The sequence below is a fragment of the Ceratotherium simum genome, chromosome 2, assembly GCF_057802395.1.
Source record: "Ceratotherium simum simum isolate JZ-2026a chromosome 2, ASM5780239v1, whole genome shotgun sequence".
Classification (NCBI taxonomy): domain Eukaryota; kingdom Metazoa; phylum Chordata; class Mammalia; order Perissodactyla; family Rhinocerotidae; genus Ceratotherium; species Ceratotherium simum.
Window position 1 is genome coordinate 15,430,821 of NC_141901.1, and position 27,670 is coordinate 15,458,490.

The following is a 27,670-nucleotide window of genomic DNA, read 5'->3' on the forward strand; positions in this document are numbered from 1 at the left end:
GAACAATTTATTTTTTAATAGCAAATGGGGGGTATTAATGGAAGAAAAAGTCACTTTCCTTAAATGGAAGTGGAGGATAAACTGCTTTATTTTAGATATGAAAAACAATTTTTAAAAATAAGTCAATTTAAAAAAATTCTGGCCTGTACTTTTTATAATTTCATTGAAATTTAGGTATCAGTTATCTCTCAGTAACTTCTAATATTGGGAATCAGCTTTATAAGAAATTTGCTTTACAGGGCTGGATTCACTCACTGGAAATGTTCAGAACTCACTTCTTGATGAGGAAAAAGTACACTCTGGCTCAGAACGTGGCGCTCACCAAGGAAAGAAATCTGGGACCAGTAGCAAACTTTCTGTTAAAGATTATGAGCAGGCTCTTGACACGGATAGCACTTTGGAAGATCTTTCTGGGCATTCTGTGAGGTAAAGTAATGTAAATTGTATACTGTAATTCATATTTAATTAAAGTTACAATATCATTGATGTTCAGAGAATCCATTTATAAATTTTCGTATTTTCTAAATAGACTTTTTAGTTTTGTTTGTAACTCTAGTCTTTATATTTTAGAATATGGTTATTTCTCACCTAAAGTATTAACAACCTCTCCCTCAGGAATTCTCTGCCTCTAGCACAACCCACCTTTCTGTTTTGAATGCCATTGCCACAGTTGTTTTCTTAATTCTTTTAAACCAAATTTTATTGAAAAATTGTTACCTTATTACTATCACTACTTTCCTTAGGGTACTTGGGGAGCTCACAGTTACCCCACAGATCAACTTTAAGAGCTTAACTTTATTTGAAGTATTTTCTCTAGGCTACCACAAACTATCTCATTTCCTGTGTCTATACATTTTGCTTCTTAAATGTTTTTTCCACTCTTTCATCACAACTACTTAGCATCCTTTGGTTTCATTGTTTATTTCTTCCTCTGAACTTTTCTCTTCTGCTCTATTTATTTATTTGTTTGTTTGTTTGTGAGGAAGATCAGCCCTGAGCTAACATCGCTTGCCAATCTTCCTCATTTTGCTGAGGAAGATTAACCCTGAGCTAACATCTGTGCCCATCTTCCTCTATTTTGTATATGGGATGCCGCCACATCATGGCTTGATGAGAGGTGCATAGTGTCTGCACCCAGGATTCAAACTTGCGAACCCCAGGCCACTGAAGCGGAGCATGTAAACTTAACCACTACGCCACCAAGCTGGCCCCTCTCCTGCTCAATTTATTACATGACTCAAGCAAATTTTGAAAACTCACTCTTACATTGATTATGGAGCTTGCGTACTCTGTGGGGTTCTTTTCTTCTTTTTAATATCATATATTATGCACTTAGCCTGTTGCTTACAAATAACCTTCAGTTATTTCTTCATGTACAGTTTCTCCTCCTTTGTCCACATGACTTTTTATCTGCTGCACTGGCTTTGTCCTTGTGGAAATTTAAGCTCTGAGAAGACATGGATTTATTTTTTTTCTTTTAAAACTATGTGCTTTTTCTAGTACAGTGTTACAGATAATCATTTTTAGTGCTTTCATGTTGCAAATAATGTTGTATCATTAATATCATCATTGCTGTATGTAGAATTGAATTTTAGTTTCTTTGTCAGTGATTTTGAATTCAGAAAACTTTACCTTTCCTTTAGAGATACTCTGATGATTTAACTGGTAAAATCTACAAAGTTCAACATTTCTAAAACAGAGTCCATAGCCAAATAAGTTTGATAAATGCACCATACTGTAATCTGAACCCCTCCTTCCTCATCTACGGAGATTTACGGTGGATAAAATAATTTGAAGCTTTTATAAGGAGGAGTCTAGATTTTAAAAAAATTATTTAGCCCATCTATTCTTAACTTATTTGGCTATAGACACTCTGTTGCCAAGTTTTTCCTCTTTCTTTCCTTTTTATTTTTTGGAAAACTTATTAACATCATTGGAAACATACTTTTGCAAATGCTAGTCTAGGTGAATCTTCTCTACACAGCACATATAAATTCACCTTGTAAAACCATAAGGTTGAGATTCAGACAGAGTACCTTGTTTCGATGTCATGTTGGAATTCTTTCATGGAAACCTGTTAGGAGGAGACAGAAGTAATGATAATTCTTTTTGTGTTCCATAAGTGAAATTGTCAGACTGTTAAAAACAGTATTTCTCTAAATAATCAATAGAAAATTAAAGGCCACTGTAAACAACTAAGTGCCTCTCATGAATAATTTTATTCAAATATTTACATGCTGGGTATAAGAAAAATGTTTACCTTTGAAAACTTGCATAATTTTATTAAAACGATATGTTAGAAATATGTTAACTGTGCTAACATGCTTTATAGAGTATCTTTGAGTAATTCAATAAATAAATATTTATCACAAGGCAGCATGCTTTTTGTTATGAGAAACAATACCGTTAGTGAGCTTAATTTCTCGAAGAGGAGCTAGACATGTGCCTTGTGTTTAAATAAATGCCTTAAGAATTGTTTCAATCAAACTATTAGGAGAGGTTACTTCTTATTAGAAAGTTCAGGAAAGAACTATAGCATTAAAAGGTAGATAGAAACAAATGGACATATATAAAGTACTTAGAGATGGTTAGTATGAAAATAATTATTTGCTATGACTTGGGTTAAGAGGAATAATAAAAGAGTAGTTTTTGTCATTTCCTTTTTTTTAATACAAAACGATATTTTATTCTCTTTCAAAGACAAAATAAGACATTTTTTATCAGATAGGCTTGACCTTACCTTTTATATATGGCTGTAATTTTTCTGCTATATAAGGCCTAAGTATTTTAGAGGATTTTGCCTCATACTGCAATCAGTGATTCAGGATATAAGTGTATTGCAAAGGAGAGAGTTAAGTGCCAGTTTAATCAAGAGACTCCTCTTCCATTTTATTTTGAGAGGGTTTGTGCCTAGCTTGTTCACCACTGTAAATGTAGCAGTAAGATGAGTACTCATAGTCATTCGCTCGGCATAGCGACTATGTTGAATGAATAAATGCCTGAATCACAGCTTTTTAAAGCTAATGTTAATGAAGGTAATGCATGCTGTTCTTATGAACTTAGCTGGTTCTTGAAGTAGTTTTCCTTTCTCTAATGTCTTTATGAAACAAAACTTCTAGTGTCTCATCAGACAAGGGAAGATCTCAGAAAACTCCAACTTCTCCCCTATCTCCAAGTTCCCAGAAATTGACGCAGTTTGACCTTCCAGGAACTTCATTAGAAAGATCTAAATCCTCAGTAATAATGCCTCCAACTGTAACAGGATTTAAGCCTAATGCAGCTTTTACTGATGTGAACCTGGCTGCCAGCAGAACAACTACAGAGATGGCTTCAACACCAGGCAAGTAGATCCGTGCATTTATAATTTAAAAAATAAGATACGTTAATTTTTTTTTTCTGAAAAGTTCTTTTCTTTCAGTTGAACCATAGGGAAATGTTATTTCAAGCAAATGTGATTACTTTTTAAAGTAGTAAACAAAAACTGTGCAGAAAAATAAATATTGAAAATTATGAGAGATTCAATAGTGATTTTCTCCATCTTGCCAGCATTAGTCCAACACACCTGAAAAATATATCCCATATGTGTACCCCTAAGTGTTTATAGGTATATATATGTATGTACACGTGCATGCACATGCATGCACACACACACACATACACACACAAAAGAAGTAACTATTAAAATACATTGTACAAATAAGTCACTGTCTTTCCTACAAAGGAAAGCAGACTTGTTTTTGGCTCTTAAAATGAGAAATGAATTTTAGAAATCTGAGATGTAATTTCATGTGAACTTTTATATTTGACAATTGTTATGCCCTCCAGGTTCTAAGCGCTTTTCTCCTGCTGGCCTCCAGCATCGTATGATAGCAGAACTCGATTACTTGAGTGCCATTGAGGAGTCGGTACGCCAACTATCGGATGTAGAAAGAGTTAGAGGCATTTCGCTTGCTCAGCAGGAGAGTGTGTCTCTGGCTCAGATCATAAAGGTATTTGTGGAGTTTTCTTCTTCTTTAGCTTTCTGTGTTTTTTCTCTTTTCTTTGCTATTTAAAATAGTCTTAATGATGAATTAAAAAAAACTTTAACCTGCCAAGTACAAAAAAATAGTTCACCATACGGCACCTATAAATAACCCTGGGAAAAACTAACATATAGAAAATTAAACTTGCGGTATTGGGCAGTAGAACAATAATATAATCGTTCTCTCTCAAATATTTCATTTTCTGTGTTCTCTGCTTTTTTATGACTGTGAAAATCAGCTAATCAAACATTCTCAATATTTTCTCTTTTCACTGACAATTCAGAGATGACTGAGGTTTTTTTTTAATGCTTTATTTGTACCAAAAAGAAAAGTTTCCGAGATCCAGGTATTTGATAAAGCCAGGATAATGTGGACTTTTCCTTAGCTAACCAAAATCCAGTGAAGGTCTAAGCAGTCTTCCTCGGTGGGGGTGCTATTGGGATTTTTTTTTTTTTTCTCCAACTGAGGTAGTATTTACATATAATAAAATACACAGATTTTAAGTGTATAGTTTGATGAGTTTTGACCAATGTAACCATGTAACAATCACCCTAATCAAAATACGGAATACTTCTATCGCCCCAGAAAGTTCACCCATGCCCCTTTTCATTTAATTCCTCCTCCCAGGGGCAATTACTATTCTGATACTTATCATCATGGTTTATTTTTGCCTGTTCTAGAACTTCATATAAGTGGAAGTATACTTTGTACTCTGTTGTGTTTAGCTTATTTTATGTAGCATAATATTTTTAAGATTCATCTGTGTTGTTGTATCCATAGTTTTGTTTTTGGTGAATAATATTCCATTAATTAATATATTACAATTTGTTTATTCATTCTGCTACTGATGTACATTTGTATTGTTTCCAGTTTTTGGCTATTGTAAATATTCCTGCTATGAACATTTTTTACAGCTTTCTGTATACAGTAATATGTTGTATATAAAATACAACATATATCTTCATTTTTAGTGCTTAAATACCTCGGAGTATACTTGTTTGGGTCAAGTATAAGTGCGTGTTTAACTTTATAAGAAATTGCCATACTGTTTTCCAAAATAGTTGTAACATCTTACCCTCCTACAGCAATGTATGAGAGTTCCAGTTGCTCCATATCCTTGCTATTATTCGGTATTCTAGTTATTCTAGTGAGTGCGAAGTAATATCTCATTGTGGTTTTAATTTGCATTTCTTTTATGGCTGATGAGATTGATCATCTTTTTGTGTATTTATTGACCATTCTTATGTCTTTTTTGGTGAATGTTCAGATCTTTTGCCTATTTCGTAATTGGGTTGTTTGTCTTTTAATTATTGAGTTGTAGGAGTTCTTTATATATTCTAGAAACAAGTCTTTTTCAGTTATATTTCAAATATTGTTTCCCAGTCCTTGGCTTGCCTTTTCATTTTTTAAACTGTCTCTTTTGAAGAGCGGAATATTTTAATTTTGATGAAATTTAGTTTTTTATTTTTTTCTTTTATGGTATTGCCTTTTATTTTCTAAGAAATCTTTGTCTCCTCTAAAATACTAAGATACTCTAACAAAGATATTCTTTTGTGTTTTTCTCAAAAGCTCTGTAGTTTTGGCTTTTATATGTAAGTGTGTGAATCATCTTAAGTTAACTATGGGGTGTGAGGAAGTGGTCAAAGTTCGTCTTTTCCCCCATATGGTTATTCAGTTGTTCCAGCACCATTTTCTCAAAAAGACTTAAATTGCCTTGGCACCTTTATCAGCAATTAAGTAATCATTTATATGTAGGTCTACTTCTGGACTCTGTTCTTTTCCATTGATCTATTACTGTTTTATTATGGCTTTATAATGAATCTTGAAATCAGAGTGTAATTACTTCAACTTTGTTCTTTCTCAAGTTGGTTTTGGCTAGTCTAGGTTTTTTGCATTTCTACATAACTTTAGAATCAGTTTGTCAGTTTCTACAAAAAAAAAAGCGTGGTAGGATTTTGATTTGAATGGCGTTGAATCTGTAGATCAGTTTGGGGAGAATTCACATCTTAACAATGTTGCGTCTTCTAATTCATGATCATGTTGGTGTTTTTCTATTTTTCTATTTAGGTTTTTCAGTATTCCTCTCATGGAGTGTAATTTTCAGTGTAGAGGTCTTACACATTTTAAATTTTATTCCTAAATATTTTATGTCTTTTGATTCTATCATAAATAATATTTTTTTCAATTCTATTTTCTAGTTGTTCCTCCCAAAATACCTATAGACAGTTCTTAGTGTGGAACTGTCCCATCCTTTGCAGGGAGTTCAGCATTTATCCACCCCTCCCGAGAAGTAATAGTAGCGCTATCCAGTCGTTGTGACAGCAAAAACTGAGACGTTTCTAAATGCTCTCTGGTGGAGAGTGGGGAAGGGACTGATACCAACTTCGTTAAAAATCACTGGATTGAGGAAATGGCCCCATTGCGGTGGCAATGCTTTCTTACCTTCAAATCTGAAAAAGCACTGAGATTTTCTACCATTTTAGGGATATTATTATAATTCTGGGTTTCCAGATTTGGACAGGGCATTACGTGGCTTTATATACAGCCTTCCCACCTTTAGAGAACCTATACTATTTAGCACTGTTCCAGAAGAAATGAAAATATATAAATTTATAGATAGCATTATATGGAATACTGGTAGGAAACTGTCCTGGTGAAAAGGAGACTTTTTTAGGGGCAACATTTTTATGAAACTGCTTCTTCAAAGTCAAAATAAAGGAATCATAAAAGTGTGAAGTGTGTTGGGGGCTGGCCTGGTGGCGTGGCGGTTAAGTGCGCATGCTCCACTTTGGCGGCCCAGGGTTCGCAGGTTCAGATCCCGGGTGCAGACCGGCACACTGCTTGTCAAGCCATGCTGTGGCGGTGTCCCATATAAAGTAGAGGAAGATGGGCACAGATGTTAGCCTGGGGCCAGTCTTCCTCAGCAAAAAGAGGAGGATTGGCAACGATGTTAGCTCAGTGCTGATCCTCCTCTCACACACACACACACACACACACACACACACACACACACACAAAGTGTGAAGTGTGAAGCATTGTCTTTATTTTTACACATAGGACTTTTTAATTCTTTTCAAAGAGTTAGGTATGATAACTTTTGATTTCAAACCAGCTTTTTTGTATCAGTTCTTAGTTCTATAGGCTTTGGAAATTTTACTACATTATTTGACACATAGTAGGTGGTCACTAAACATTTTGATAAATGGTAAATGGTTTATGTCTATCCTATTTGCTTTCTTTCCTTTAGGCTCTAATTGGTTGCTTCAAAAGTTTTGTGTTAGAAAAATAGCATTGTGTTAATATAGTCACTGTATTAAAATAGTTTAGCATCTTAGAATTAATAGTTGATCATTTATTTCGAAGGCACAGCAGCAACGCCATGAAAGAGACTTGGCCCTTTTGAAATTGAAGGCTGAACAAGAGGCTCTGGAGTGTCAGAGACAATTAGAAGAAACCCGAAACAAAGCAGCTCAGGTAACTTATTTTGCAGTAGGTACTGGTCTTTAAACCTAAATTTTTTTGAAATTACTTTAGTATTCTTTTAATTATATAGGAATAAAAAAAGATATAAATAATAATGTTTTAGTACATTATGCCATATGGATTAATTTCATGTCATTTGATTCTTGTATCAGTCCTCTGGAATTAAGTAGTCAAGATTTATCCCCAATTTAGAGAAGTGGAAACAAGTATATAGTGGTTACTTGTCTACAGACACAACAACTTGTGAACGGTGGTTAAGACTTAAACTCCAGCAGTGATTTTAAGATTCCAGATTTTAAATTGTAGATTTAAAACATGAAGATTTTTTTAAAAAATTTTTTGTTTATTGCAGTAACATTGGTTTATAACATTGTATAAATTTCAGGTGTACATCATTATACTTCTATTTCTGCATAGATTACATCATGTTCACCACCCGAATACTAATTACAACCCATCACCACACACGTGCCGAATTATCCCTTTCGCCTTCCTCCCTCCCCCCTTCCCCTCTGGTAACCACCAATCCAATCTCTGTCGCTATGTGTTTGTTTATTGTTGTTATTATCTACTACTTAATGAAGGAAATCATACGGTATTTGACCTTCTCCCTCTGACTTATTTCACTTTGCATAATACCCTCAATGTCCATCCATGTTGTCACAAATGGCTGGATTTCATCCTTTCTTATGGCTGGCTAGTATTCCATTGTGTATATATACCACATCTTCTTTATCCATTCATCCCTTGATGGGCACTTAGGTTGCTTCCAAGTCTTGGCTATTGTGAATAACGCTGCAGTGAACACAGGGGTGCATGTATCTTTACGCATTGGTGTTTTCATGTTCTTTGGATAAATACCCAGCAGTGGAATAGCTGGATCGTACGGTAGTTCTATCCTTGATTTTTTGAGGAATCTCCATACTGTTTTCCATGGTGGCTGCACCAGTTTGCACTCCCACCAGCAGTGTATGAGAGTTCCCTTCTCTCCACATCCTCTCCAACACATGTTGTTTCCTGTCTTGTTAATTATAGTCATTCTGATGGGCGTGAGGTGATATCTCATTGTAGTTTTGATTTACATTTCCCTGATAGTTAATGATTTTGAACATCTTTTCATGTGTCTGTTGGCCATCTGTATATCTTCTTTGGAGAAATGTCTGTTCAGGTCTTTTGCCCATTTTTTAATTGGGTTGGTAGTTTTTTTGTTGTTGAGATGCATGAATTCTTTATATATTTTGGAGATTAAGCCCTTCTCAGATGTATGGTTTGCAAATATCTTCTCCCAATTGTTAGGTTGTCTTTTTGGTTTGTTGATGGTTTCCTTTGCTGTGCAGAAGCTTTTTAGTTTGATGTAGTCCCATTTGTTTGTTTTTCCTTTTGTTTCTCTTGCCCGGTCAGACATGGTGCTTGAAAATATGTTGCTAAGACTGATGTCGAAGAGCATACTGCCTATGTTTTCTTCTAGAAGTTTCCTAGTTTCAGGTCTTACATTCAAGTCTTTAATCTTGAGTTAATTTTGAGTTAATTTTTTGTGTATGGTGTAAAGTAAGGGTCTACTTTCATTTTTTTGCATGTGGCTATCCAGTTTTCCCAACACCATTTGTTAGAGAGACTATCTTTTCTCCATTGTATGTTCTTGACTCCTTTGTCAAAGATTAGATGTCCATAGATGTGTGGGTTTATTTCTGGGCTTTCGATTCTATTCCATTGATCTGTGTGTCTGTTTTTGTGCCAGTACCATGCTGTTTTGGTTACTATAGCTTTGTAGTATATTTTGAAATCAGGGAGTGTGATACCTCCAGCTTTGTTCTTTTTTCTCAGGATTTCTTTAGCTATTCGGGGTCTTTTGTTGTTCCATATAAATTTTAGGATTCTTTGTTCTATTTCTGTGAAAAATGTTGTTGGAACTTTGATAGGGATTGCATTGAATCTATAGATGGCTTTAGGAAGTATGGACATCTTAACTATGTTAATTCTTCCAATCCAAGAGCACAGAATATCTTTCCATTTCTTTGTGTCTTCTTCAATTTCTTCCAGCAATGTTTTATAGTTTTCCGTGTACAGCTCTTTCACCTCTTTGGTTAAGTTTATTCCTAGGTATTTTGTTCTTTTTGTTGCAATAGTAAATGGGATGGTATTCTTAATTTCTCTTTCTGCTACTTCGTTGTTAGTGTATAGAAATGCAACTGATTTTTGTATGTTGATTTTGTATCCTGCAACTTTACCATATTCGTTTATTACTTCTAAAAGTTTTCTGCTGTATTCTTTAGGGTTTTCTATATATAAAATCATGTCATCTGCAAATAGTGACAGTTTCACTTCTTCCTTTCCAATTTGGATCCCTTTTATTTCTTTTCCTTGCCTGATTGCTCTGGCTAGAACTTGCAGTACTATGTTAAATGGGAGTGGTGACAGTGGGCATCCTTATCTGGTTCCTGTTCTTAGAGGGATAGGTTTCAGTTTTTCACCATTGAGGATGATATTAGCTGTGGGTTTGTCATATATGGTCTTTATTATGTTGAGGTACTTTCCTTCTATACCCATTTTATTCAGAGTTTTTATCATAAATGGATGCTATATCTTGTCAAATGCTTTCTCTTTATCGAGATGATCATGTGATTTTTATTCTTCATTTTATTAATGTGGTGTATCATGTTGATTGATTTGCGAATGTTAAACCATCCCTGCATCCCTGGAATAAATCCCACTTGATCATGGTGTATAATCTTTTTAGCGTATTGTTGTATGCGATTTGCTAGTATTTTGTTGAGGATTTTTGCATCGATGTTCATCGGTGATATTGGCCTGTAATTTTCTTTTTTTGTGTTGTCCTTGTCTGGTTTTGGTATCAGGGTAATGTCAAAAAACATGAAGATTTTAATTGTAGATTTTAAGACATGAAATCCAAAGAGTAGTCAAGTGTTTTTTTTTTTTTTTTTTACAAGGGATTTGATCCATGACACAAACTTACAAATAAAAACTAATTTGGGATGGGGTGAGACTGAGACATAAGTTCTCTTTTTACCCATTTTTATTTACAGGTCCATGTGGAATCGTTACAGCAGGTGGTTAAATCACAACGGGATGTAACTGAAGTCCTGCAGGAAGCAACTTGTAAAATAGCTGCTCAGCAAACAGAGGCTGCTCGCCTCACCACAGATGCAGCACGCCAAATCTGTGAGGTAAGAGACACTGAGAACCTTTTTCTTTTTAGTTCTTTTTATTTAATCTGAGTAACTTTGGTCTTCGTACTAATGGGTTTCTAACATCTAGCAAATGCATACTTTTTTTTTTACTGAGGAAGATTCGCCCTAAGCTAACATCTGTTGCCAATCCTCCTCTTTTTGCTTGAGGAAGATTTGCCCTGAGCTAACATCCACGCCAGTCTTCCTCTATTTTGTATGTGGGTCACCACCACAGCATGGCCGCTGATGAGTCGTGTAGGTCCACACCCAGGAATCAAACCCGGGCCGCCGAAGTGGAGCACAGTGAGCTTGACCAGTAGGCCATGGGGCTGGCCCCGCAAATGCATACTTTTAATTAGTGACTTTCAGTGGGGGCCATACCCTACTGAAATAAGAGGCACCATTTATTACAGTGTGTTATATATGTGAATGATACAGAGCCAGAAAAAAAGATGGAGAAGAACTCTAAATTCCTGCTCTTGAGTAAGCTTTTAAAAAATACATGGATTTTATTGATGTATAATTTACAAACAATAGAATGCATCCATTTTAAGTATACAGTTTGATGAGTTTTAACAAATATATAGCTATGTTATATATATATATCGATATATATATATAGCTATATATTTCTATATCTTATCTTGTATCCCTATAAACACTACCATAAGCAAGAAATAGAATATTTCCAACTCTCTAAAAAGTTCCGTCATGCCCCTTTGTAGTCAGTCCCCAACTTAGGTCCCAGGGAGCCACTGATCTGCTTTGTATGAAGATGTTTCATTTTTACCCAGAGTGATGTTAATGTCTTTTCTTTTACTGTACCAAGGACAAAGCCAGAAATAGTTTTACTTCTGTCTCTCTATAGGATATCGTAATCTATAGATATAGTTCCAGTTTGTTTTAGCAGTTACAATTTAGGACTGTTTGTGAAATGATTCTGTTATTAAAAAGCCATGAACCTACTATATGTGTTGGGTACAATGGGATTGTGCAAATAAGTATAATGTAGAGTCTCTTTTCTCAAGAAAATTTTAGACAAGTAACAAGTAACAAAGATTTCAAAAACACTTAAGTCATCAAGGCCGTGATATGGATAATACATGCAGCAATTGCAGTAGTGGCTAAGAGTGGGGAAAATGTACTTCACTTTCTTGATCAGAAAAGACTCAGATAGGAAGTAGTAATTGAATTGATTCTTGAAGGAAGATTTAATTTTTGATTTACTATGGCTTATTATATGACTTGAAGGTTTTCTGTTTAATTCATAGATTGTCACAGCTGGGTGAAACCTTAGAAATCATGTGGTTCAACCCTTTATTTTTATAAGGAAGCTGCTGAGACTTAAAGAGTTTAAATGCCTTGCCCACAATATTTCATCTATTATGGCAGAATTTGCTTGCTTTTAATCCAGTGATCTTTCCAAGACTCTATGCTCCCTTCTCAGTTCTTCTGTGACGTTATCTTTTTACATCTACTTTTGCTTTGTGTGTGTTCATATTTAGATGGCAGAGTTGACTCGAACTCATATGTCAGATGCCATCACTGCTTCAGGAGCTCCACTAGCAATGCTCTATGACCACCAGCGGCTACACACTTCAGACTTCGTGAAACAACTGAAGACCAGAGCTGAAACAGATAGGTTAGTATTCTATCATTCAACAAATATGTAATGAGTGTTTACTATGTCCCAGGCACTATTGTGGGTACTAGGAATATAGTTATGAGCATACAGTCTAGTAGGGATGATAGACATTAATCAAATATTCACTTAAGTGAATGAACACTTACAAACTGAGATAAGTGTTATGAAAAAAGGAACCTGTGTCTCTGAGATACGTAAGAAAGGAATTTGAACAGCCTGGGGGTGCAAGGAGATCAGAGAAAGTTTTTCTGAGGAAGTAAAGCTTATGGTGAGATCTAGTGGATGAAAAGGAGTCAGTGATGTAAAGGAGGTAAAGAACAGGCAGGTCAGTACATGCAAAGGTAGGAAAAGAAAGTGAAGGAAGACCAGTGTGACTGGAGGCAGAGAGTAAAGGGGAGTATGGTAGGAGATGATGCAGGGATCAGATCATGGTAGGACCTTGCAGACCTTAAGCGTTTTGGACTTTATTCTAGGAGCAATGATAGGTCATCAGGGAGTATTTTAGGCAGGGCTGGATAATGTGATCATGTTTGTGTGTGTCTTTTTTTACATCACATTTTGACTGTCTCTAATTCATAGATTTTAAGTCTCGATTCAACATTCATTGATACTTGGGGTGATTTGTGGTTCTCATATTTATTTTATGAGGAGATACTCTTTAATGTGCTGTACACCCTTTTCTATGAGTGAATGCCCTTTCTCAAATACTTTGTACCAATGACTTCATAATTTCTATGAATTCAAGATTTTATCTCGTATTAATGTTAAATGGTATTTAAAACTTTTTTCTTATTAGAGACTTTAGTCAGTTTTTATTTTCTTTTTAGGAAAAGTCAATCTGTTTCACTCTCTCAGAGTAAAGAAGAGACCCTTGACGCAAAGCATCAGAAGTATTCCCCTTCATATGATAGTTATTCTGAGTCTTCAAGATACAAGAATCACGATAGAAGGTGAAAGAGTTTGATTTAGTAAATTCTGATAAATAGCTTAGACGTTGCTTTTCTTTTAATTTTTATTCTCATTTCTTTAAATGAAATAGTGTCTTCCTTTCCAAGTTCTGCCTTCCCCCATTTAATTAGCTGATTTGCAAAGTAGTTGTTCCATGTAATAATATAGCTACCATTCCTTGAGAGCTTACATCGTACAAGCACTGTATAAGTTGCTTTTCATACATTTAATCTTCATAACAACTTTCTAAGACAGGTATTATCCTCCTTTTATAGATTAGGGAACAAAGGCTCAGGGAGATATTCAGAAACTCACCCAAGGTCACATAGATAATGGCGCACCAAGGAATTGAACCTTGGTTTATCTGGCCCCGAAGCCTATGTTTATTGCACATTGCTTTACTGACATCCATATTTCTTGACATTGCTGTATGTGCTAATTATTATCATTGTAAAAGAAAATTGAGTACTTTTCATTGGTACTTGGCACAGTATTAACAGCTATAGTTTTCAGTTATGATTCTGTCCTTGGATTAGAAGGTTTTAGAGGCTACTTTCCAGCACTCTTTAGTGATAGGATACCTACGTTGTCAAAGTGTAGTAAAAACCTCAGTTAAAAAATTAAATCACTGGCTGGCCAGGTGGCATAGTGGTTGAATTCACACGCTCTGCTTTGGCAGCGTGGGCTTCCTGGGTTTGGATCCCAGGCACAGACCTACGCACTGCTTATCAAGCCATACTGTGGCAGGTGTCCCACATAAAAAGTAGAGGAAGATGGGCATGGATGTTAGCGGAGGGCCAGTCTTCCTCAGCATAAAGAGGAGGATTGGCAACAGATGTTAGCTCAGGGCTAGTCTTCTGCATAAAAAAAAGAAAAAAATATTAAATCATGAGACTAAAAACACATGAAAATTAATGTGAGGTAAGTACCAACAGTTTTTGAGCACCTACTATGTGTCTAGAACTATGTGACTTTCGTTTAACCTTCACTGACGCTTCATTTAGGCCATCATCTGAGTTACTGCAGTGGATTCCTAATACATTTCCCCATCCTCTAACCTTTCCCCACTCTATTCATTAACCACATGGTAACTAGAGTGATTTTTCTAAAATTTGCAGCCAATTGGTTATTCACCTGTTTGAAACCCTCAGTATTCCCTCAGAGCCACTTAGTATAACATGAAAGTCCCTTTGTTGTTGAGCGTTTAGTCCATCTCCAGTCCTGTCTCTCAGCATCTCCCCTCTTATCAAAGTCCACTAATTCTAACTACTTCAGATCTCTAAAAGAGCCATGCTATCTTTATCTTCTGTGCCATTACATCTGATGTGCCTTTTTATAGACCTTCGCCCCTCCATTTCATATAGTTTACTTTTACTTCTCCTTCAAGAATCAGTGCCACCCCTGATCTGCTTTAGATATCCCTTCTGTGTTCTCCCACAATACTCCAAATATAACTATTACAGCCTTTACCACCTTCTATATCCTTATTCCTTTTCTTGTCGATTATTTAGACTAGAAGTTCTTTGAGGGCTTCATTTTCATCACCCCAAATAGAAACCCTGTACCCATTAGCTGTCACTTCTTATACCTCTTCTTCCCCAGCCTCTGGCAACCACTAATCTACTTCCTATTTCTATTCTCTATGGATTTGTCTTTTGGACATTTCATGAAAATGGCATCATACAGTGTGTGGTCCTTTGTGACTGGCTTTTTTGACTTAGCATAATGATAGCAAGGTTCATCTATCATATATCAGTACCTTATTTCTTTATATAGCCAAATATTCTATTGCATGGATATACCACATTTTATTTATCCATCAGTTGATGGACATTGGGTTGTTTCCACTTTTTAGCTGTTTTCATGTGGACGTCTGTTTTCATTTCTCTTGGGTATATACTTAGGAGAAGGATTGCTGGGTCATATCGTAACTCTATTTAACTTTTGAAGAGTTGCCCAATTCTTTTCCAAAGAAGCTGCTCCATTCTGCTTTCCCACCCAGAATATAAAATTTTTCCACATCCTCACCAATACTTGTTATTGTCTGTCTTTTTATTATAGCCATCCTAATGAGGACCATGTCATTCTTGTATCCCCAGAACTTAGCAAAATGCCTAGCAACAGTAGGCAATCTACTACGTGTTTATTGAGTGAATGTTTGGCACATAACTACTAAGTGGAAGAATTGAGGTTAACCCTATATCCTTCTGACTCCAAAGTACTTGCTGTCTCCTGCATTGTATCTTTTACCTTACAGCTTTATTATATGATTTATCCTGTTAAAAACATTTATTAAACCAGACAAATAATTGGATGATATTCTCATAAATACTATCATAGAAACATACACAAAAAGTAGTATCAACACAGGGACAGAAGAGACCAGACCTTCCTTGGGAGTGGGAGAAGGGGTCCACAAGCAACTTGGCAGAAATGATACTTGAACTGTTTATGCAGAGGATCTCAAAACCTGGCTCGTGATTAGCTCCTAAAATGTATATATACATATATATATATATATATATACACATGTATGATATAGAGGCAGAAGAAAAGGTGGAGAAGAACTCTAAATTCCTGTGCTTGAGTAAGCTTTTAAAAAATATATCGATTTTATTGATGGACGTATATGTATATATACATACACATACGTATGTGTATGTATATATACATATATATATAATTGTCTGCCCTGGTAGTCTAGTGGTTAAGATTTGGCACTCTTACCACCACAGCCTGGGTTTGTTTCCTGGTCAGGGAACCACACCACCCATCTCTCACTTGGCTTAACTCTGGCCAACTGCATGTTTCTGTGATGCTGAAAGCTATGCCACTGGTATTTCAAATACCAGCAGGATCACCCGTGGTAGACAGGTTTCAGCAGAGCTTCCAGACTAAGACTAGGAAGAAGGACCTGACCACCCACTTCCAAAAAGATTGGCCATGAAAACCCTATGAATAGCAGTGGAACATTGTCTGATACAGCGCCAGAAGGTGAGAGGATGGTGGAGAAACACCAGGCAGGGTTCTGCTCTGCTGTACAGGGTTGCTAGGAGTTGGAATTGATTCAACGGCACTAACAACAAATATGTATATTTAAATGAATGAATAAACTAAGGCAAGCAAAGGAGGAGGATGGAAAACATTGAACTTGAAAACAAGTTCACTAAGCATTTGGAAACTTGAGGCTTAAAGTCAAGGGATGGGCAGAGCTAGTGATATAGATTTGAGGCTCAATCTAAATGATAGTAGTTTGAATTATGGGGATGCATAAGATTGCCCAAGGAGAGTATGTAGCATAAAACAGAAAGGGACCAAAACCAAAATTCTAGGAAGCACCGTCATTTTAAGGAACGATAGAAAAATTAAAAGGAAATGAAAGAAACACAGGAAAACTTGTTTAGGGAGATAAGGAAGAGAAGCAAGTGAGAGTAGAGACAGGGAATATAGGGAGAACTCTTTTATTTAACATTTAATTTTGATATAATTTCAAACTTATAGAGAAATTGCAAGAATAATACAAAGTTCTCAAACATCTTTCATCCAATTATCCTCATGTTAACATTTTACGCTTTTAAAGAAGGAGATAGAGCTCAACGTCATCTGATGTTGCAGAAAAAGAAATTATCTATTGGATTTCGCAATTAGAGTTCAGGTATATTTTACAAGAACAGTTCCAGTAGAGTAGTTGGGATTGAAGCAGATTGTAATAAATTGTGATGTTGATGAAAAGTAAGGAAGTGGAAACAGCAAGTAGAAGCCTATTTTCCCAGTAGCTTGATTTTAAAATAAAAGAATAAAGGAGAGTGATAGCCTGAGAGTAGTGGCTGCCCATCATGATTATTTAAAAGTGAAACCTTCCTCCTTCCTACTCATGTTTCCTAAAGCAGTTTCTTCTCGGACTTATGTCTACTTAGCATTTTTATGTTTTATATTACATCTTTCATCATTTTATAGCTTGATCATAAGGCCCATTTCTTTGTCTAAATAAGTTTACTTTGAAGTTATGATCCTTATTTTGTCACCTTTTTTTTGTTTTGTTTCCATAATCTCCATAAACAGAAGTAGTAGTGGTAGCAGCTGTCAAGAAAGTCCTTCAGTTCCATCTTCTAAGGAAAATGAGAAGAAACTTCATGGTGAAAAGTTGGAGAGTTCTATTGATGAACAGGTTCAGACTGCTGCGGATGATTCTCTGCGAAGTGATAGCATACCGTCTCTTCCTGATGAGAAAGGTAACTTTTCTTGCACATATATGTATATTTATTTGTTTTGGGTGGGTTCCAGACCCTTTGAGATATTTGTGATTGAGCTAGTTAATATAATTAGAACATGGTGGTAATGACCAGGTTATATGTCTGATAGTAAATGTATCCAGGTGAAACTATTTCATGGCCATTCACTGTGCTAGTAACCCATGCCAATGTTTTAAATGATTGTGTGTCATAATCCTAAGAGGAGGCAGAACTAAATCTAGGAGAACATGCATGTGAATGAAAAATGTATACTCAACACTGAAAAACTAATTTTTTCCTATTATAGGCGTGTAACGTAATCATATAAAGGAGAAAATATATTATTAGAACTTTAAATTTTAAACATTATAATAAGGATACATTTTCTTATAAATAATGATAACATCAGATATAATAACTAGATTAAAATTTATTACTTTTCCTAGATCATAAATGAAAGCTGTACTTCTATCAAATAATGGGTAGTAAATAACATAATAAACAAAACAGAATCTGGCAACAAACGGCACCGTTAAGACATTAAGTCAGAATATTAAAAGCCTCCATTCTAGAATTTATTTTTTTAATAACTGGCTCTTAAGCAGTATTTTTGATTGATAGTCTAGAAGTGTAGTCTTCAAAGCAGAATAGGCAAGGCAGTGTTTGGAGTGCATGAAGAAAATATTTAAATTTAAATTTTTCTTATTCTTTTAAAATATTTGTTTGTAAATTTTATAATGAGTATAATATGTGGGTATAGCAGTCTGTAGTTATGGCAGCCCCAGCTGATTAATACAGATCTTGGTACCTAGAAGAGGGGTGCTCTATAACAAGTACTAAAAATGTGGAAGTGGCTTTAGAACTGGCTAATGAGTAGAGACTAGAAGTGTTTTGAGGTGCATGCTAGAAAAAGCCTACATTGCCCTGTAGAGACCGTTGGTAGGAATATGGACATTAAAGGTGATTCCAGTGAAGTCTGATGAAGATGGAAATGAGGAACATGTTATTGAAAACTGGAGGAAAGGCAGTCCTTGTTATAAAGTGGCCAAGAACTTGGCTAACTGCGTTATAGTGTTTTGTGGAAAGTAGAAGTTAAAAGTGATGAACTTGGATATTTAGCTGAGGAGATTTCTAAGCAAGTGTTGAAGTCATGGCCTGGTTTCTCCTTACTGCTTATAGTAAAATGGGACAGGAGAGAGAAATTGAAAGAATTATAAAGCAAAAAGGAACCAGAACTTGAAGATTTGGAAAATTTTTAGCCTATCCATATTGTGAAAAATGAGACAGCTGTTCTGGAGAGAATACCAAGGAAGTGACTGGACAGTCACTCCATTAAGAGATTACCAGTGGATTTAATCAGCCATCTCAGCAGAAGCCAGGAATAGAGATGGGATCATACCAGCAGAGACACTGCCAGTTTGGAATAAAAGACAAGACATAGGATGAAATACAGGAAGATTTGCGGATTTCTGGGATTCTGCGGGATGAGACAATAGAGCTATCCAGCTGTGAACATGCCTTATCCTTCAAGAAAAGGGAAGAATGACCCTGAAGGAGATTCAGAAATCAGCAGAGCAGCCACTGCCACCACAGGCCCAGAGCACACAGGCCCATGTGGCAAGGCTGTCCCCTCATTGGTTTCAGAGACTGAGGCCATCTCTTTGGTTTCAGTTGTCCAGGCTGCTCTTGTGCAGGGCCTCGGGAGCAAGGCCACTGCCTATGGCTGAGGGGGTGCGGCTGCCACTCACGGGTGAGGGGAAATGGCCACCCCAGTGGGCCTAGAAAGTATGGTGGCCACCCTGGTGGGCCTGGAGGGCAGAGCATCGAGCCAAAGAGGATTATTCTCGAGCCTTACAATGTAATGAAATTTACCCTGCTAGGTTTTGGACTTGCTTGAGACTTGTCACCCTTTCTTCTTTCCAGTTTCTTTCTTTTGGAATAGGGTTGTCTGTTCTATGCCTATTCCACCATTATGGTTTGGAAGCACATGACTTGTCTTGTTGCTTCATAGGTTCACTGCTAGAAAGGAATTTTGCCTCAGGATGAATCATACCTTGAGTCTCACATACGTCTCACATACCTGATTTAGATGATGTTTAGATGAGACTTTGGACTTGTAGTTGATGCTGGAATGGGTTAAGACTTTTGGGACTGTTGGGATGGGGTGAATGTATATTGCATGTGAGAAGGAATGAATTTTGGGGAGCCAGAGGCTGGAATGTCATGGACTTAATTGTGTCCCCCGAAAATTCATATGTTGAAGTTCTAACTTCCAGTGTGACTATATTTGGAGATAGGGCCTTTAAGGAGGTAAAGTTAAATGAGGTCATAAAGATGGGCCTCTAATCCAGTAGGACTGGTGTCCTTATAAGAAAAGAAGACACCAGGAGTGCACAAGCACAGAGAAAAGGCCTTGTGAGGACACAGAAGACGTCAGTCTGCAAGCCAAGAAGAAAGGTATCACCCGAAACCAGCCCTGCCAGCATCTTGATCTTGGATTTCCAGCCTCCAGAACTGTGAGAAAATAAATTTCTGTTGTTTAAGCTGCCCAGTCTGTGGTCTTCTGTTATGGCAGCCCAAGCAGACTAATACAATAGTTTATAAATATTGAGAGGCACGCTCATATTTTTTTTTTTCTGATAGGTATACACGATCAAAAATGTTTTGTGGACTGCTGGATTAAAGACTAATGAAATTCATTTTAGGATCAGACTTCATAATGACAACTTTCACATCATGGGAGAAATAAAGAATATAGGAAAATAATAGAGGAATAATAGAAGTTTTCTTGCAGAATTTAACCTTTACTAAATTTTATCTTATTAATAATAGTGTTTGTAATTAAATTACTGATGACATTTAATTATTGATAGTGTCTGTGAACCTCAAATAAATAATTGTCAAGTGACTAATTTGAAATGTCACCAACTGTGACTTTTTGGTATATTTAAGTTCTTTAAACAATTTAGAATTAAATTGCTTGGACTTCTACTTCTGTCCACAATGGAGGAAGGGGACCAGGTTTACCCTCCCTCCTAAAATATCAGACAAAACATATGAAATAACTATTTTTGAGACATTGGACATTAGACAGTGAATGATATTGATTCATGAGAGACAGGATATAGATGAGATGAGCGCTGTGATTGCCCCCGGCTTACTACCTAGAGGGAATTTCCAGACCACAGAGCATGGAGCCCAGCAGTCTCCCTGAGTTAAGGAAATGGAGTTAGGAGCCTAGAGAGGCTAAGGCAGCTAGAATTCAGAGAAGAACCAAGATCCAAAGGAATTAAACCATTAAAAAACCAATATGTAGAAGAGAACATAGGAGAAAATCTAGGTCACCTTTGGTTTGGCAATGATTTCTTAGGTACATTACCAAAAGTACAATCCATGAAAGAAAAAATTGGTAAGTTGTACTCTGTCAAAATTAAAAAACTTCTGTTCTATGAAAGACATTGCTAGGAGAATGAAAATTAAGCCACAGACTATTAGAAAATATTTGTAAATCACATATTGGGTAAAGGACTTGTATCCAGAATATATAAAGGAGTCTTAAAACTCAACAATAAGAAAATCAACAACCCAGTTAAAAAATGTGCAAAAAATCTGAACAGACACTTCACTGAAGAAAATATGCAAATGACAAATAGACATAGAAAAGGTCTTTAATATCATGTGTCATTAGGGAATGAAAATTAAAATAACAATGAGATACTACCAGATGCCTATTAATTAGAATGGCTAAAATCCAAAAAACTGACAACAAATTGACAAGGATGCAGAGCGACAGAAACTTGCATTCATTGCTGATGAGAATGCAAAATGGTACAGCTACTTTGGAAGACATTGTCACAGTATTCTATAATGACCCAGCAATCACATGCTTAGGTATTTACACAAGTGGTTTGGAAACTTATGTCCACACAAAAACCTGTACTAATGCTCATAACACCAGTATTCATAATGGCTAAAAACTGGAAGAACCAAGATGTCTTATGAGATGAATGGATAAACAAACTGGTAAATATACAATAGAATACTATTCAGCGATTAAAAGGAACAAGCTATTGATTCATGCAACAACATGGATGAGTTTTAAGTAAATTTTACTAATTGAAAGAAGCAAGCCCCCAAAGCCTACATATTCTATAATTCCATTTATATGACATTCTGGAAAAGGTGAAACTATAGGGATGGAAAACAGATGAATGGTTCCCAGATGTTAGGTGGAAGAGAAAGTGGTTGACTGCAAAGTGGATGCACAGGAGAACTTTTAGTGTAAAACTATTATGTAAGGTATTGTAGTTCTGTATGGTTTTGTATGTACTGTCTGATGCTACGCATTTGTCAAAACCCTAGAACTAAATCAGAAAGAGTAAACTTTAATGTGTGCAAAGTAAATACACAACCATCAACCAGGATGTTTGGGGATCTCAGGATGGAATGTAGCCTGTGGCAAATGAACCTAACTCATTACAAATATATGGCATAACGACACCGAAGGGGGTGGAGGAAAAAGGAGCTGACCTAAGTAACTTTGGAAAATGGTGTTTTTGAGTGGACATTGTAAACCTAAATGAAAAAGGAACAGTGTATAAACACTGTATTCTAGTTGGTAAACTTGTTTTTCACAGGGATGTGGGTTATAACAGTTCTTTACATGTATATTGGGGTTGAACAAATAAGTAAATGGATGTTGGATAGTGGGAGCCAGGTGTCTTGGTGTTGGAGAGGGAAGTTACAGATACGCAAGAAAGGAAGACTAGAAAGAACCCTGTGGTCCTGGATTAGAGTCAGAACCATCAGCATGAATCCATGTTTGGATAGATGGATACAGGAACAGGTGTGTGTACATGGGTTAGTATACATGCATGTATTACCCAGGTCTGTCCACTAATAGAGTGAAGAAGCAACAATATGCCAGTAGTAACAACGACAACCAGTACCCAACTGGTTTCTAAATATTCTCCAATAAAAGAAACCGGGGCTCTTTGGAGGAATGACTGTTTCTAGGACTGGGCAGGGAAAATACAAAATGAACCTGGAGCATCTTGTAGTACCAGAAAGTAAGGATGTTCAGTAAACAAAAGGATGGGGCTGGGGGTGTGTCAGAGGCACACAGGAACCAACCTAAAAGAGCTGTTATGTTTTTAATTAAGCATCAGATTAATGAGTTCTAGAAAATTTTTAATATGCATTTCTTTGATTGCTAGTAATGTTAAACTTTTTCTTTTTTTTACTTTATTTTGGCCTTTGTGAAGCATCTGATCATTACCGTTTCTCGTTTTTCTTTAGAGTTGTTACTGGTTTTTCTAATTGATTTGTAAGAGCTCTTTGTATATGAAGTACTTTACACTTTTACCATATTTCTTGTACTAGTATTTTTAGATATTTTCGACTTTTTTTTCTTGTTTGTAAGTTAAGTGAATTGTTTATTATTTCATGTCTATTAATTGCTAGTGATCAGTTCAATGAGTTTATGTTAGATTGTCCTATAAAGAGGCAGCAAGGGCTACTAATTGAATACCTACTGTAAACTGTTACAATGATAAAATCGACTTGCTCCATATTCTTTTAGATTCAACTTCTATTGCAACAGAATATTCCCTGAAATTTGATGAATCCATGACAGAAGATGAAATAGAAGAAAAATCATTTCGATCTTTACTACCTTCTGAGAGTCATCGCAGATTTAACATGGAAAAGAAAAGAGGCCATCATGATGACTCTGATGAAGAAACTTCCCCAGAAAAGACTACACTGTCTTCTGCCAAGGTGTATTTCAGTTTACCTGTGGAGATTCTTCATAAATAGTTGTGGATGTGTTCTTGCAAAGGCATGAGATACATTTTGTACTTGGGCTCATTTGTCAGCTACCAGAATGATTTTCCTAAGATATCAATTTTACATTGTATTTTTGTTATAGAATCTGGCTTTACTTTCCTCACAAGATAGAATACAAACTTATTCCTTGGAATGGTATATAAGGCTGTTGAGGATCTGAACCAAAGTCACCTCTTTAGCTTTTTGACTTTCTTCACTCTTATAACACTTTATTCTATTTAAAAATTCACATTTATATCATTCTTCTTACTAAATTGTAAGCCTTTTGGGTAACAGGGACATAGTCGTACCCTGCTTTTTATCCGTGGGACAGTAACTAGCTTACAATAGTTGTTTAAGATTTTATTGGCCAAATAAATTAGCAGATGAATGTTACTCCTTCTCATGTGCCTTTTTTGAAGAATGTTCTCTTAGATGGTTGGCAGGCTTTTTATATACATAATTTATTTTTATAAGTGCATACCTCTTTTAATGAAATTAAGTTCCAAAAGGTTTAGATGGTGATAATCTCGAAATTCTCTACTTCAGGAGCTGAGTATGCCATTCTCAGGAGGACAAGATAGCTTTTCTAAATTTACTATGGAAATGGTTCGACAGTATATGAAAGAAGAGGAAATGAGGGCAGCTCACCAGTCTTCACTCCTGCGTCTTCGTGAAAAGGCCTTGAAGGAGAAAACTAAGGCTGAATTAGCCTGGCTAGAGCATCAGAAAAAGTAAGCTCTTTCAGAGAACATAGTTTTCACTGTTCAACTTCTCCTTTCATTTAAAGGAAATGTTTTGTTTTTAAAGATATTTTTGTTTCCTCATTTAATTTGATTTGATCAACCCACTTGCTCAAGCTAGAAATATGGCAGTCATCCTTAAATCATGTTGGTTTCAAGACCTCCTACTCCTTTAACATGTTCTTTGCATTTCTCTTTTATCACTTAACTAACTCTTATGTTGTCATTTTATACTTAAATCCTTTACTATGTTGTAAATTTCTCAAACTATTTTATCTTTAGATATCTTCCCCCCCGCCAAAGCCCCAGTAGATAGTTGTATGTCATAGCTGCACATCCTTCTAGTTGCAGTTCAAACTATTTTATCTTTAAAGGACAGAGTCTAAGGTTTGCGTATATTATATACACAGTAAAATATTTCTTGGGATAGGAATTGCTGCTTACAGCAACTGTTTTCCACATTTGAAAATGTTAATTGGTTTAGAGACTTTTTAGTGGTTGAGAGTTCTTGACATTAGAATAGAAATTTAATCTTTGTCTCAATGGGAAATATTTGCAGACATCTACGAGACAAAGGAGAAGATGACAAAATGCCCCCACTCCGGAAGAAACAACGTGGTTTGCTCTTAAGGTTGCAGCAAGAAAAGGTATGTTAGGAAAAACATTCCTTTAAGAGAATTTATCATAAGGGAAGTTAGATTGTGGAATCTATTATTTTACCTAATCTGTTTTTCATACACCGCCTTAAATGAGATTTAGTTGGTGTTTACCACTCTTTATGCCTATACTGCTATAATTACAGGAGTTTCTTGGTAATCTACCGTATTTCTCCTAAATTAGGATTGTGTGTCACTGCTGGCTTAATACAATAGAGTCAAACCTTCTGCCTTCATTTAGTATATAAAATAAAATAGTCTTTTGAAATGCTTATTTTAAAAATTAAGGTATTTATAACAGAGTCTCTTTGGATTAATTTTTGTGTGTGTGTGAGGAAGATTAGCCCTGAGCTAACATCTGTTGCCAATCCTCCTCTTTTTGCTGAGGAAGATTGGCCCTGGGCTAACATCTGTGCCCATCTTCCTCTACTTTATATGTGGGATGCCTGCCACAGCATGGCTTTGTAAGCAGTGTGTAGGTCCGCGCCCGGGATCCGAACCTGCGAACCCCAGGCCGCCAAAGCGGAGCGCGCAAACTTAACCACTACGCCTTGGATTAATTTTTTGGTCATTGTTTCCCCAAATAGATTTTCAAGACATATTAATTACAAATTGACTAATATTTTGGCTTAGTGAATTTAGAAAGACCTGGAATTTGAATCCTGGAGAGGCAGCATACTGTAGTGGTTAAGAATTCAGGCTCTGGAGTCAGATCGCCTGGGTTAATATCCCAAATCTACCAATTATTAGTTTCATAACCTTGGACAAGTCATTTAACTTCTCTGTGCGTCAGTTTCCTTATCTGTAAACTGAGGATAATAATGACAGCATACTTTGGGGTTGTTGAGAGGAATAAATAAGTTTATATATAATGATAAACTTAGAACAGACCTTGGCACAATGGTAAATGCTTAATAAATGTTAGCTGTTATTATTTGAATTCCAGCTTTGTCACTTGCAGCTGTAATCACGGTCAAGGTTAAGTAACTCTCTAAAACTTAATTTCCTCATCTGTAGGAGTGAGATTATACTTCATATGGTGATTTTGAGGATTAAGTGAGGTAACATATGTAAAATGTGTTTCACAGTGCCTGGTAAGCATTCTAGTTTTCTTTACCTTATTGACCTGTTGCCAGGTACTAGCTACCGTGTTGGATGATCTGTGCACTTAATCATTTGAGTTATATATTGGATTATTACTTAAATAATTTTAAGTTTGCCCAGGAAACATCGCTGATCATATGAACCTGAAAAAATGCTGAACTTTATTTTTTTTTTGAAAGAAGAAGTTATGTCTTTTTAATCCAGAAAAAATTGGTTTTAAAATAACTTAAAATTTGGGGCGGGCCCCGTGGCATAGTGGTTAAGTGCACGCGCTCCGCTGCTGGCGGCCCTGGTTTGGATCCCAGGCGTGCACCAACACACCGCTTGTCAGGCCGTGCTGTGGCGGCGTCCCACATAAAGTGGAGGAAGATCGGCACGGATGTTAGCTCAGGGCTAGTCTTCCTCAGCAAAAAGAGGAGGATTGGCATGGATGTTAGCTCAGGGCTGATCTTCCTCACAAAAAAAAATAACTTAAAATTCTTTCTTAGTTAAAATAGGTAAATAACTTTTTACAGTGTTACAGTAGCTTTCTGTTTGTAAAGTAGAATAAAGACTAGATTTACAAATATTTTCTCTCATTGTAGGGGGTTGTGTTTTCACTTTAATAGTGTGCTTTGAAGCACACAATTTTTTTTTTTAATTGATGTTTTAATAGTTTTTAACATTGTGAAATTTTGGGTTGTACATTTTTGTTTGTCCATCACCATATATATGACTCCCTTCACCCCTTGTGCCCACCCCATACCCCCATTGCCCCTGGTAACCACAACACAGTTTTCTCTGTCCATGTGTTGGTTTATATTCCACATATGAGTGAGATCATACAGTGTTTGTCTTTCTCCTTCTGGCTTACTTCACTTAACATAATACCTTCCAGGCCCATCCATGTTGTTGCAAATGGGACGATTTTGTCTTTTTTTATGGCTGAGTAGTATTCCATTGTATATGTATACCACATTTTCTTGATCGAATCGTCGGTCGAGGGACACTCAGGTTGCTTCCACTTCTTGGCTAGAGTGAATAATGCTGCAATGAACACAGGGGTGCATAAGCCTCTTTGGATTGTTGATTTCAGGTTCGTTGGATAGATTCCCAGTAGTGGGGTGGCTGGATCTTAGGGCATCTCTATTTTTAATTCTTTGAGGACTCTCCATACTGTTTTCCATAGAGGCTGCACCAGTTTGCATTCCCACCAGCTGTGTATGAGGCTTCCTGTTTCTCCACATCTTCTCCAACATTTGTTGTTTTTTGTCTTGGTGATTATAGCCATTCTAACGGGCGTGAGGTGATATCTTAGTGTTGTTTTGATTTGCATTTCCCTGATGATTAGTGATGTTGAACATCTTTTCATGTGCCTATTGGCCATCAGTATATCTTCTTTGGAGAAGTGTCTGTTCATTTCCTCTGCCCATTTTTTGATCGGGTTGTTTGTTTTTTGTTGTTCAGTTGTGTGAGTTCTTTATATATTATGGAGACTAACCCCTTGTCAGACATATGTTCTGCAAATATTTTCTCCCAGCTGGTGGGTTGTCTATTCATTTTGATCCTGGTTTCATTTGTCTTGTAGAAGCTCTTTTTTTTTTTTTAAAGATTTTATTTATTTATTTTCCCCGCAAAGCCCCAGTAGATAGTTGTATGTCATAGCTGCACATCCTTCCAGTTGCTGCATGTGGGACGCGGCCTCAGCATGGCCGGAGAAGCAGTGCGTCGGTGCGCGCCCGGGATCCGAACCCGGGCCACCAGCAGCAGAGCGCGCGCACTCAACCACTAAGCCACGGGGCCAGCCCCTTGTAGAAGCTCTTTAATCTGATAAAGTCTCACTT

General features: G+C 36.3%; 1 protein-coding gene across 5 annotated transcripts in view; it reads left to right on the top strand.

Moving 5' to 3' along the window:
* Positions 1-27,670, top strand: part of CEP350 (centrosomal protein 350) — a 161,656-nt gene that overhangs the window by 63,919 nt on the left and 70,067 nt on the right. For all 5 annotated transcript variants that reach the window (XM_087438615.1, XM_087438610.1, XM_087438599.1 and 2 more), the window contains 11 exons: positions 240-426; positions 3,120-3,340; positions 3,826-3,989; positions 7,386-7,496; positions 10,550-10,690; positions 12,199-12,335; positions 13,166-13,288; positions 17,349-17,518; positions 23,100-23,296; positions 23,894-24,078; positions 24,647-24,734. In XM_087438615.1, the coding sequence (XP_087294741.1) occupies positions 240-426; positions 3,120-3,340; positions 3,826-3,989; positions 7,386-7,496; positions 10,550-10,690; positions 12,199-12,335; positions 13,166-13,288; positions 17,349-17,518; positions 23,100-23,296; positions 23,894-24,078; positions 24,647-24,734 (1,724 nt within the window). The remainder of the gene's footprint in view (positions 1-239; positions 427-3,119; positions 3,341-3,825; positions 3,990-7,385; positions 7,497-10,549; positions 10,691-12,198; positions 12,336-13,165; positions 13,289-17,348; positions 17,519-23,099; positions 23,297-23,893; positions 24,079-24,646; positions 24,735-27,670) is intronic.